Source organism: Saccopteryx leptura, chromosome 6 (assembly GCF_036850995.1).
Source record: "Saccopteryx leptura isolate mSacLep1 chromosome 6, mSacLep1_pri_phased_curated, whole genome shotgun sequence".
Classification (NCBI taxonomy): Eukaryota; Metazoa; Chordata; class Mammalia; order Chiroptera; family Emballonuridae; genus Saccopteryx; species Saccopteryx leptura.
In genome coordinates, this window is record NC_089508.1 from 145,597,540 (window position 1) to 145,611,156 (window position 13,617).

A 13,617-nucleotide genomic window follows, 5' to 3' on the forward strand; every position below is an offset into this window, starting at 1 on the left:
GTGGTGCGTAACAAGAGAAATAGGCTTGGAAAATAGTCATAAAGAGGTTTGTAAGTCTAGTTTAGGGGGAATAATATTAATCAATCAGACCTGTCAAATCCTAGTTCTGCTACTTTCTGTATAATTCTAAAAAAATGTCACATTATCTCATTGAGCTTTTATTTTCTCTCTAGAAAGGACTAAGAATGCCTTCTTATAAGATTGTTCTAGTCTGACCAGTGGTGCCACAGTGGATAGAGCATTGACCTGGGACTCCGATATCCCATGTTTGAAACCTCAAGGTCCCCGGCTTTAGCATGGGGTTGCTGGCTTGAGTGCGGGATCATCAACATTATCCCAAGGTCACTGGCTTGAAGCCCAAGGTCACTGGCTTGAGCAAGGGGTCACTAGCTCAGCTTGAGCCCCCTGATCAAGGCACGTATAAGAAGCAATCAGTGAACAACAAAAGTGAAGCAACTATCAGTTCATGCTTCTCATCTCTCTCCCTTCCTGTCTTTCTTTCTCTCTCTTTCTCTAAAAAAAAAGCATTGTTCAATTCATTCTTTCAATAAGTATTTAGTGTGTGCCTTTTATGGCTTCAGCAAATTCTCAATGCTAAAATCACAAAGAAATTGAATGCTTCTCTTATACTGTACAAAAATTAATTCAAAATGAATTAAAGACCTAAACTTTATGACCTTAGGCAGTGATTTCTTGGATATGATACTAAAATCAGGGTAACAAAAGTAAAAATAGATAAATGGGACTATATCAAACTTCAAAATTTCTGTGTAACAAAGGAAACTGTCAACAGAGTGAGACAGCAGTCTACAGAATGGGAGAAAATACTTGCAAACCATATATCTGATAAAGGGTTGATGTCCAGAATATATAAAGAACTACAATTCAACAACAACCATAAAAAACTCAATTTAAAAATGTACAAAGGGCCTGACCAGGTGGTGGCGCAATGGATAGCGTGTCGGACTGGGATGCGGAAGGACCCAGGTTCGAGACCCCGGGGTTGCCAGCTTGAGCGCGGGCTCATCTGGCTTGAGCAAAAAGCTAACCAGCTTGGACCCAAGGTCACTGGCTCGAGCGAGGGGTTACTCGGTCTGCTGAAGGCCCGCGGTTATGGCACATGTGAGAAAGCAATCAATGAACAACTATGGTGTCGCAACGAAAAACTGATGATTGATGCTTCTCGTCTCTCTCCATTCCTGTCTGTCTGTCCCTATCTATCCCTCTATCTGACTCTCTCTCTGTCCCTGTAAAAAAATTAAAAAAAAAAAATTAAAAGAAATATACAAGGGAATGGAATAGTTCTCCAAAGAAGACACACAAATGGCTAACTAGAATATGAAAAGCTGATCAACATCACTAATCATCAGGAAATGCAAATCAAAATAATGATATATCAAATCACCCTGCACTCATTAGGATGACTACTATAAAAAACAAACAAAACAAGTGTTGGTGGGGATGTAAAGAAACTGGAACCGTGCCCTGGCTGGTGGCTCAGTGGATAGAGCATTGCCCGAGCATATAGACATCCCCGGTTCGATCTCCGGTCAGGGCACATATTAGAAGTGACCATCCACTTCTCTTCCCCTCTCTCTCCCCCTTCTCTCCCTTCTCCCCTCTTGCAGCCAGTGGCTCAATTGGTTCAAGCATGGCCTCGCACACTGAGGATAGCTCGGTTGGTCCAAGCGTCGGCGCCATACAGGAGTTGCTGGGTGGATCCTGGTTGTGGTGCATTTGGGAGTCTGTCTCTCTAGCTCAAAAATAAAAATGAAAGAAATTGGAACCCTTGTACACTGTTGATGGGAATATAAAATGGTGCTGCTACAAAGATAAACAGTACGGAGGCTCCTCAAAAAATTAAAAGTAGAATTACCATATAATTCAGTAATCTCACTTCTGGAGAGATATATATATCCAAAAGAACTGAAAACAGGATCTTGAAGAGATATTTGCCTACTCATATTCATCATAGCATTATTTATAATAACCAAGAGATGAAAGCAATCCTGGTGTCAGTCAATGGATGAATGAATAAAGAAAATGTGGTGTATATATACAGGAGCATATTGTTTTCACCTTACAAAGGAAAGAAATCCTGTCACATTCAACAACATGGACGAAACTTGAGGATATTATGCTAAATGAAGTAAGCCAATCTCAAAAGTACAAATATGTATGATTCCAGTTATATGAGTTGTCTAAAGTAGTCACCCTCTTAGAAACAGAAAGTAGGTAACTGGTTGCCAAGGGCTATAGGGAGGAAGAAAAGGGCAGTTGTTCATTTGGTAGAGTTGTTCCTCTGTATTCAAGGATTGGTTCCAGGGCAGCCCTCCATACCAAGATCAGTGGGTGCTCAAGTCTCTTATATAAAGTAGTATAGTATTTGCGTTTAACCTATGTACATCCTTCCTAATTTAAATTAAGTTTTCTCTAGATTAATTATAACTAATACAATGTAAATGCTTTGTAAATAGTTGTTACACTGTGTTGTTTAGAGGGTAATAACAAGTTGACTACCTAGGCAACCACTGTAGGCTTTATAGTACACATCAACAATAATGTAACTTTTTCCCCCAAATATTTTTCATCTGCTGTTGATTGAAGCTATGGATTCAGAAGCCATAGATACAGAGGTTCAACTGTATAGAGTTTGTTTTGCGAGATAAAAAAAGTTCTAGAGATCTATTTCACTACAAGCTGCATATAGTTAACACTACTGCACACTTAACAATGATTAAGAGCCCTGGCCGGTTGGCTCAGCGGTAGAGCGTCGGCCTAGCGTGCGGAGGACCCGGGTTCGATTCCCGGCCAGGGCACACAGGAGAAGCGCCCATTTGCTTCTCCACCCCTCCGCCGCGCTTTCCTCTCTGTCTCTCTCTTCCCCTCCCGCAGCCAAGGCTCCATTGGAGCAAAGATGGCCCGGGCGCTGGGGATGGCTCTGTGGCCTCTGCCTCAGGCGCTAGAGTGGCTCTGGTCGCAACATGGCGATGCCCAGGATGGGCAGAGCATCGCCCCCTGGTGGGCAGAGCGTTGCCCCTGGTGGGCGTGCCGGGTGGATCCCGGTCGGGCGCATGCGGGAGTCTGTCTGTCTCTCCCTGTTTCCAGCTTCAGAAAAATGAAAAAAAAAAAAGATTAAGATGGTAAATTTCATAGGTTTTTTACAACTACAGAAGAGAAGAATCTTATGCATTATTTTCTATGAATTTTTAGAATATGAAAATTAGGTATTATTAATTTAATTAAAGAGTATAATTTGCCTTTTATTCACTCAACTATAGATACCTTTACTGGAGACACTAGGCTGTTATATTAATAGATTTCATAATTATTTTAATACACTTGAAATAAATTTGCTTTCATATCTGAGCATTTTGTACTTGATTCTTAAGCAACATTGACCAAGTTTTCTTCTTTAAGTGTATGCATTTGTGTGTATGTGAAAGTATTTATACTCATTAAATTTTCCACATCTTAGAAGGGAAGCTTTTTGTTTTTCACCATTGTGATCTTAGCTGTTAGCTTTCATACACAGCTTTTATTATGTTGCAGTAATTTCCTTCTGTTCCTAATTTGTTGAGTGTTTTTGTCATTAAATAGTGTTGAATTTTATCGAATGCATTTTTGTGCATCAATTGAGATGATCATGTGGTTTTTGTCCTTTATTTTGTTAATGTGCTTTGTTACAATAGTTCTTTAATATGATAATAAACATATACTTTAAGTGCATGATATACATACAGTACACATGTTGTATAAAGTCTTAGAAATCTAAAGGATTGCATAAGAAATTAAGTTATTTGATATGCCTTTTTTATGGTGTACAATACCCAGAATTCAAAGCAAAAGATGTATTAATAAAAGAAACAAGTAACAATGAGAAAACAAGTGTGCACATAAAAGTGAGAAATCAGTATTGTTTTTGTTGATCATCTTTTCATTTATAGCCTTGAAAATTAGAATTTTTGTTATAAGTATAAAACTAAAACAATTAACAAAGTTTCTAATTATTCTTTTCTATGAAAGTATTAATATTTGAATACTAGACAAATTTTATTGATATTTTAGGGTAAACCATGTGAAATTGTCATTTTTGTACTTCAATAATAGAACAATAGCAATTTGATATTGTATTTCACACGTGTAAAAAAAGTACCTTAAAAATATGTGCTAAAATTTCTAGAAATTTGATTCTGTTTTAATGGTATTGAAATACTTTGTCTTGATTTAGCAAATGATACTTGAACTAATATTATCTTTTTTTAGTAGTTACTTTCTAAAAAATATATTGAAAGTTGAATGAAAAATATAGTGCTCAGTTAAGTAATAGTAATTCCTGCAATAAAAGAAAAACTGTATCTGTTTTAGGCAGTTTTCTTTTGTAATTGGTGAATTATATCCTGGTGACCATTATGGGTCTAACCATGCTTTGTCCATCGTTTTGTTATGGTCACAGAAGTTGTTTTTTTATATCAAAGTGTGATGATGATAATTGTAATAACTAACATTCATTGCGGTTGATTATGTCAGGAACTGTCCCAAGACTTAACTTTTATAGACTTCTTAACTCTTCCTAACAATCTGGCAGTGAAAATGAAAGAAAGAACAAACAAACAAACAAACAATAATCCCGCAATATAGGTACTGTTATTATCTCCATTTCACAGATGGGAAGGAGGCAACTTACCCAACCTCACACAGCTAGTAAGTAGCAGAGCAGGTAATGACTGTTTACCTGAACAGGAGATCTGAGTTGAGTCATCTGTGTATTTCTACTTAGTTACTTAATAATTCTGTTGTTTGATAGATGTCTTAAAAATGTTCATGTCAACACATTTTCAATAAATTTTCACGTCTCATTCATTAGAATTTTAAAAAACCAATGAATATATTCCTTTTTTGGGTCACAGGATGGACAGCCTGAAATTTTATACACATTTTGGAATTCAATTACTCAAGCACTTTATTCTCAATTTCAAATGGCAACAAATTGTAAGTATATTATTTATTTTGCAAATTCGTTTCTTTTTTATTAAATAAGTGGTGTGACACTGGTTAACAAAATTATAGAGGTTTCAGGTGTGCCTTAACAAAATTATACAGGTTTTAGGTGTGCAATTCTGCAATGTAAATCCATTTCAAAGTGTTTTTCTTTAAAATTTTGGCCCTAGCCAGTGACTAGTGGTGCTGGCTCATTGTATGGACATTTCGGGTTCAGTTCCCAGTCAGGGCACACAGAAGTGACCATCCGCTTGCTTCCCTTCCCCCCTCTCACCCCCTTTTCTCTCTCTTCCCCTCTCGTAGCCAGTGGCTCAAGTGATTTAAGCATTGGCCCGGGCACTGAGGATAGCTTGGTTGTGTTGAGCATCGACCGGGCCCCAGATGGCGATTGCCAGATGGATCCCAGTCAGGGTGCATATGGGAGTCTGTCTCTCTATCTCCCCTCCTCTCAGTTGGGAGAAAAATTTAATGTCAAGAAGCTTTCCTCTATGGTTTATAAAACATATCTTTAAAACTTCTGACTGCCCTGGTTGTGTAACTCAGTTGGTTAGAGGGTCACCCTGATACAGCCAAGTTGCAGGTTTTATCCCCAGTCAGGGCACATACAAGAATCAATCAATGAATACATAAATAAGTGGAAAAACAAATTGATGTTTTTTTTTCTCTATCATTCTCCTTTCCTTTCTCTAAAGTCAATATAAATAGTTAATTAATTAAAACTCCTAGCTAATTGTCATTTTGTAGGATAGCCATATATTCAGTTTTATAAACAATAAGTTAATTTTTACATTTTTTATAATTAGTATCTTGAATAAAATTCTCAAAAGAATAAGTTAATTTTCCATCATTCAAACACAGAAGAATTCTATCTGGTTTTTTTTGTGTGTGTGTGTGTAAAGGATATAAAGCAATAGATGTTGAAGAAATTAGTTAATGCTTGTAGAATTATTTTTATAACTTAAATTTTTTTAAATTAAATTAAATTTATTTATTACATGAGAGGCAGGGAAGCAGAGAGCCAGGCTCCTGCATGCCCCCCAACCAGGATCCACCTGGCAAGCCCCCTCTCAGGGAGATACTCTGCAGTTCTGGGCCCCTGCTCTGTTGTTCGGCAACCAAGCTATTTTAACACATGAAGCGCAGCCATGGAACCTTCGTCAGTACCTGGGACCAACTTTTTTTTTTTTTTTTTTTTTTTTTTTCATTTTTCTGAAGCTGGAAACAGGGAGAGACAGTCAGACAGACTCCCGCATGCGCCCGACCGGGATCCACCCGGCACGCCCACCATGGGGCGGCGCTCTGCCCACCAGGGGGCGATGCTCTGCCCATCCTGGGCGTCGCCATATTGCGACCAGAGCCACTCTAGCGCCTGGGGCAGAGGCCGAGGAGCCATCCCCAGCGCCCGGGCCATCCTTGCTCCAATGGAGCCTTGGCTGCGGGAGGGGAAGAGAGAGACAGAGAGGAAAGCGCGGCGGAGGGGTGGAGAAGCAAATGGGCGCTTCTCCTGTGTGCCCTGGCCGGGAATCGAACCCGGGTCCTCCGCACGCTAGGCCGACGCTCTACCGCTGAGCCAACCGGCCAGGGCCGGGACCAACTTTTGTTTCAACTGTTTGAGCCATGGCTGCAGGAGGGAGAAAGAGGAGGGAGATGGGTGGAGAAGCTGATGGTCTCTTCTCCTGTGTGCCCTGACCAAGAATTGAACCTGGGATATCCACATGCCTGGCCAAAGCTCTACCGCTGAGCCAACCAGCCAGGGCCAATTTTATTTTTAATTTATTATGTCCTACTCAATATAACACCCTCTTTCCCCTGCATTGTGTGCCCCATGCCCCATGCAAAGTCTAACTTAAAAAGATTAAAATGATAGACTTTATGGTTTTTCCTTATTGTTAAAAATGAAGACTTATTGAATGTACAGGTGAAATATCGGCATTATGAATTAAAAGTTGTTTACCCAATATGATCCACAAAACATTTAAAATTTGTTTTTGCCATGAATAACTACACAAGGTAGTTCTAAACAATGAAATATACAAAGTAGCTAATAATTTATGAGTGTTATTGTCTAATCACTGAAGATGAGAATATTAAATGTCCTAGGCTTTTAAAAAGCGTTTTCAGAGTTTGTATATAGTTAAATTTTTATTCACAAACTTACTGAAAGTACCTAGTACATAGAAACATTATTTAGTCACTGATAATACAGGGTTAAGTAAACCGCACTACCTACCTCCCTATTTCTATTTCTGAAGAAGTATGTAGAAAGGCTCTGTCCATAGGAGAGGTCTTCATTAATGTGTGGCCAAACAACCCTGGCCTGGTAGCTCAGCTGGTTAGAGTGTTTTGTGGATACACCATAGCTGTAGGTTTCATGCCTGGCCAGGGCATGTATAGGAGTCAACCAATGATGCATAGATAAGTGGAACAACAAATCTATTTCTCTCTCTCTCTCTCTCTCTCTCTCTCACTCTCACTCCTTTCTCTAGTCAGGGCTAAAACTCATGAAATATTTTAGGATATAATCTTTTAAATATTCAGATATAGTATTATATAAGAATAGCCTTTTAGGCCCTGGTCGGTTGGCTCAGTGGTAGAGCATCGGCCCAGTGTGTGGAAGTCCTGGGTTCAATTCCTGGTCAGAGCATACAGGAGAAGTGACCATCTGTTTCTCCACTCCTTCCTCTCCCCCTTCTCTTTCTCTCTCCTTCTTCCTCCCTCCCTCTCTCTCCTGCAGCCATGGCTGGAATGGTTCCAGCAATTTGGCCCTGGGCACTGAGACTCACCTCAGATGCTGAAATATTCAATAGCTTGGTTGCAGAGCAGTGAAGCAGCAGCTCAGAAGGGCAGAGCATATCGCTGTAGGGGGTTTGCTGGATGTGTTGCAGGAATGCAGGAAGCAACTCTCGGAGGACAAAAGACTCTCAGACAACTTGCTGAAGGAAAGGGGATTTATTTAGCCTTTGCAACAACGTGGCCTAATTGGATTCAAAACACAAGATCCCTGGAGACAGATTTCTTCCATCTTACATACTTTTTCAGTGTTCATGCACAGGGTGCATGATTCCTTTGTCTGTAGGCATATGTAACCTTCATATAGTTGCAGGAAGCAACCCGTCGGAGGATAGATACTCAGATAACTCAATCATTAAAGGAAGGAGAAGTTATTAAGCCAGTGGAGCATGTGGGGCTTGTAGCTCCAAAACACAGGCTCCCCGAAGTTGATTTTGTTACAGGTTATATACCTTTACAGTATCTAAGCAATGGGCATGTAGTTTCTTTGTTTAAGGTTTCCCAAGACTCAAGGAGAGAGGAGGGAAAGTTTCAGTGGGGTCAGCAAGGGAGAAGGGGTTTCCAGATCACTGGCCATAATTACACACAGATCCTGCTATTCTTGCTTTGTATTGTAACTATGGAATACAGTTAATTTATCACTGGCTAACTCGGTTACCCCAGCTGGCTCCTTTCCCTTGTATTCTTTTTGTTTCTTCCTTCTAAGCCAAGAGGGGGCCTGCCCCTCCTTCCATACTTCCCCCTTTGAGAGTTCAGAATTCCTTTTATACTGGAGTCTCACATTCTTCATCTGATCCCAAGGGCAAGGCCTTATAGTGGTGGGTAAAGTATACATGGGCCATGGTTCATTGCTGTACTGTGGCCTCTATCATGTTCCTTGTGCTGTTCATTAATAATGGCAACAGACACGGACCTATTAAGCAAATTCATAGGAGTAGTAAGACTACTGCTATTAGGGTTTTAAACCCACCAAAAGCTGAGAACCATCCCCCCAAAAGGCTATTAGAGTTTTGTTTCTGCCAGACTTGCACAGGCACATGTGCCAGTTTTATCATCTTCTTGACAAGGTCTTCAACTGCCTGGCCCTGGTCATCTATTTGCAGGCAACAGCTAGTGAGATTGAATTTTCTACATACTCTTCCTGCTGCTAGCAGATAATCTGGTGCCAATCTGTTTTAGTAGATGGCATTTGTCATCTGAGTTTGCTGATGTGCAAGGAGGGTTAAGGCTCTCCCAGCTCATTGGTAATGATTTCTAAAACTGCCTGCAATCGGATAATCCGGTTTAACATATAGATGGGGATGCAGAATCCCCAAGATCCATCCTCTGCCCAGGTGACAGGTTTCATAGTGTTGGATTATCTGCTCTGGGGGCCACTCATCATCTTTCCAGTCTCCTATCTGGAGTTCTCTTTTTACTCATTGTAAGGGCTGTGGAGCTGGGTAGCCAAGTAGTTCCCTTGTTTCCAGAGGCAAGAGGAAAAAGGAGGCTTTATCATACCTATTACACAGCTTCCTTCCCAATTCTTGGAAAGGCGGGTATAAGCCCTATTCCCACAGATCCAGTAAAGTCCACATGGTGCCATCCAGTCTCTGGCCCTGCCTGGGTCCTGCCAGGCTCCAGTTAGCTCAGGGAATCTGGCTAATGGATTTCTCTCCATCTGTTTTCCCTACCACACACTGAATACTGAGTCTGATTATAGGTACAGGTCCCTTTCTGAGTTCCCTCACACTCATAGAAGCCATAGAAAAGCAAGGTGCTGGAGACCTTCTGGCCTTCCTTGGTGACATGGATACACAGTTCACAGTCCTCTGCCCTAGTTCCCCTCTTTCCTCAGAGTCCAATTATATGCAGCCCCACAGTGAGATTCCTCAGGCTTCAGTCATGTGTGGACCAGCCAGCTCATGGTCAATTTACAAGGGTTGGCAGGGTCAGTCTCTGCTGTCCACAAAGGTGTCTCCGCCAGGGCCACAGACTTCAGCCAGCTGTGGTGAATCCAGGCGGGTATGCCTTCTACCTTGGTAGGAGTGGGGGTGGTCAGGATCACAGTATAGGTTCGTTCTACCTGGGTCGGAGGGGAGCTGGATTCCAATCTTTGGGGAAAAAGAATGGGAATGGGCAAACAAACTGATTGGACCCCTATCTAGCACCCACTTGGATATGGTACTGGCTACCTTGCCTAAAGCTTCTATTTCTCCTAATTCTCGGGGAGTTCCGGGCAAGCTATGTAATATTGGGGGAGGCCTATTGTATTATACCTTATAAGGTGAATACCCGGTGTTCTTGGAGGGGGTACACTGAATTGTAAGGTATTTTCTGCTGAAGAAAGAAGGACATAGCTACCAAGTGTGGACAAGCAAAAGCTTTATTTAGAGCGCTCTCGGGCGAGGTTCACTGGTCCACAAGACAGGGGCCAGGGAAGTCGCGCAGCTTCTCCCACCCAGGGGTAATTTATAGCATCGGTAGGGTGGTGGTGAGGTAATAGGTTGTGGCGAAATTTCATTGCACAGTTGTTGTTTTTCAAAGCGCTCCTGGGCCGTTTCTTTTGGCAGCCGTGGGTGTGGGTGGTTTCGGCCAAAGTTCTTGGACCCAGTTCTCCATCTGACTTTCCCCCATTGCCAACCGACCTCACACAAATCTTAAACAATATTAGAGGCAAGGCTTGTACCCATTTAAAACCTGTTTCCTGACATAATTTGCTAAGCCCTAACTTCAGAGTCCTGTTCATGCATTCTACCTTTTCCGAGCTCTGAGGACTGTATGCTCCTTGAAGCTTCCAGGTGATGTCCAATGCTTGAGCTATTCCTTGTACTACCTCAGCCATAAAGGCTGGGCTGTTGCCAGAGCCTATCCAGAGTGGCAGTCCAAACCTTGGAATTACTTCTCTGAGCAATGCCCTTGTTATTTCTCTAGCCTTTTCAGTCCGAGTAGGGTAGGCCTCTACCCATCCTGAGTAGGTGCATACTAACACCAACAGGTACTGGTAACCTTGACTCTTGGGCATCTTGGTGAAGTCCACCTGCATATCCTCAAAGGGAGTTGCCCCTTACGACTGAATACCAGAAGGCACTGAAGGTCCTTGTTTTGCATTATCCTGATGGCAGATTGAGCAGTGCAGGCTGACTTTCTTGGCTAGGGTTGCCAAGAGGGATATAGAAGTATCTCCCTAGCAGTGTTTCTGTCTTTTCTTGTCCCAGATGGGTGGCAGTATGCAAAGCCTGGATACCGCTGGCCCCAACAAATGAGGGATGACAACTCTACCATCGGGCAGTTGCATCCAGCCGTCCTTTAATTCTTTAGCCCCTTCTTTCTCTACTTTTTCTCTCCCTCGGAATATCTGGGTGCAAGTTCTGGGGCCCATGGGATGAGAGGGGCTATAGTATCCTTGAGGTAAGGCAGGGTAGAAGCCCTCTTTGCCTCTGCATCTGCTCTGGCATTTCCCTGGGCTTCTATCATTCCTCTCTTCTGGTGTCCTCGGCAGTGGATCACTGCTACTTGCTCTGGCTTCCAGACTGCTTCCAGCAGCTGGAGAATTTCTCCTGGATATTTAAGATCTTTGCCCCCAGAAGTTAGGAGTCCTCTCTCTTTGTAAATTGCCCCATGTACTTGGAGAGTGAGAAAGGCAAAACGGGAATCTGTAAAGATACTCTTTTCCTTTCACTGAGCTTTAAGGCTCGGGTCAGGGAAATCAGTTCTGCCCACTGAGCAGAAGTGCCTTGGGGTAGAGGCCGTGCCTCTACAGTCTCTGTTAGAGTCACTACTGCACACCCTGCCTGTATTTCTCCCCTTGAGTTGCCAGAGCTGTTTCTGTCCACATACAGCTCCCAGTCGGGCTCCCTTAGGGGTTGACCCAGTAAGTCCGGCCTGCTGGAGTATACTGAGTCAAGTACTTCCAAGCAACTCTGCTGTGGCTTTCCCTCATTCACTGGGAGCAGCGTTGCTGGATTTAAAGTGGTACACACCTCTATTTCTAGTCTTGGGTTTTCACATAAGCTCTGGTACTTAGTGAGGTATTAGTGAGCCAGTGATGTCCTTTTGCATTCATCAGAGACTCAACTGCATGTGGCACCCACACTTTCAGGTCTTGTCCTAAAGTTATTTTGTCTCCCTCTTGTACCAGCATGGCAGTGGCTGTTAGGGCTCTCAAGCATGGTGACCAGCCCTTTGCAACTTCATCTAGTTGCTTGGAGAGGCAGGCTACCTACCGGTCTGGTCCATGACCCCAAATCCTGGGTTAATATACCCACTGCTGTCTTGCTCCTCTCTGAGATGTACAGCACAAAAGGTTTTGCTAGGTTAGGAAGACCTAGCGCTGGGGCAACTTGTAATTCCTTTTTAAGAGTCTGAAAGGCACAGTCCTGTTCTGGCCCCCAGTCCATGGGCTCTTTTTCTCCCCCCTTTGTGACTTCATAGAGGGGCTTGGCCAGTACTGCAAAGTTGGGAATCCACAAATGGCAGAATCCTACTGCATCCAGAAACTCTCTAACTTTCCGCATGGTGGGGACTGGGGTGTTCTGAATAACCTGTTTCTGTTCTACTCCCACCTCCTCTCCCCCTCCTGGAGAATGAATCCCAAGTATTTTACCTGCCTTTGGCAGATCTGGGCCTTCTTCTTCAAGACCTTGTATCCATTCTTCTCTAGATGACGTAGAAGCTCATCCATTCCTCGAGCACATCCTTGGAGAGTCTCATGACCTAGCAACAGGTCATCCACGTACTGAAGGAGGACACACTGATGTCCTGTGCAGGAAACCTCTGGAGGTCCCGGGCAAGGACTTCCCCAGAGATGGTAGGGGAGTTCGTGAACCCTTGTGGGAGCCTAGTCCAGGTGTACTGCACCTTTGCCCCTGTAGCCAGGTCCTCCCATTGGAAGGCAAACAGCTCCTGGCTTTCAAGAGCCAGTCTTATACTAAAGAAGGCATCTCTTAAGTCCAAGCAAGTGAACTGTGAGACTCAAGCAGGGGGGAGGCTTAGGAGGGTGTGAGGATTTGGTACTGTCAGGTGCAGAGTCACTGCTGCCTCATATACGACCCTCACATCCTGGACTGGCTGACAATCATTGGTCCTTGGTTTTTTGACAGGAAGCAAAGGAGTATTCCAGGGTGACTGGCATGGGATAGTGATTTTATACTCTTTGAGTCTGAAAATGCACCTGGATCCCTTCCAAGGCCTCCCTAGGAATCGGGTATTGTTTCTGGCTGACAGGCAGTGTCTTAGGTTTTAGCTCTCTCTGCACTGGCACTTGGTTTACTGCCAGCCCAGGAGAGGGTTTTCTTCAGCCCAGACTCCAGGGTATTTTTGAATTAGTTTTTGGCTTGGAGGCTTCCCAGACACGGCAGCAAAAATCCTCCAGTCCTCCTCTCTGGGGACAGTTAGAGTTAGAACAAGCCTGGGCTTAGGCACCTGTACGTCCAGCTGGTCATTGTCAGCAAAAGATATAGTAGCCCTTAATTTGCTCAGCAGATTGCATCCTAATAAGGGCACTGGACAGTCAGGCATGTATAAGAATGGATGTATAATTTCATGACCTCCTATTGTACATTTATGGGGCAGACAGAATGCCTGTTCGTCTTGTGTTCCTGTAGCTCCTATAATGTCCACTCTACGGATGGAGAGTGGCGCTACTGGCCGGGTCACCACTGAGTGTTCAGCCCCTGTATCAGTCAGGAAGTCCATCAGCTGTCCCCCTACCTCCATGTGGACCATAGACTCAGTAGGGTCCCTGAGTCCAGTCACCTCAATCTTAGAGGGACTCCCCAGCTATGTTGAACAGGGTGCCTTCCCCTTGGGAGGTGGCTAACAATCATGCCTCCCCCTCGTCCCAGT

General features: G+C 43.3%; 1 protein-coding gene across 2 annotated transcripts in view; it reads left to right on the forward strand.

The window, feature by feature from the left end:
- The window catches only part of COG5 (component of oligomeric golgi complex 5), a 444,866-nt gene that overhangs the window by 289,943 nt on the left and 141,306 nt on the right, over positions 1 to 13,617 (forward strand). For both annotated transcript variants that reach the window (XM_066342433.1, XM_066342435.1), the window contains exon 11: positions 4,911 to 4,992. In XM_066342433.1, the coding sequence (XP_066198530.1) occupies positions 4,911 to 4,992 (82 nt within the window). The remainder of the gene's footprint in view (positions 1 to 4,910; positions 4,993 to 13,617) is intronic.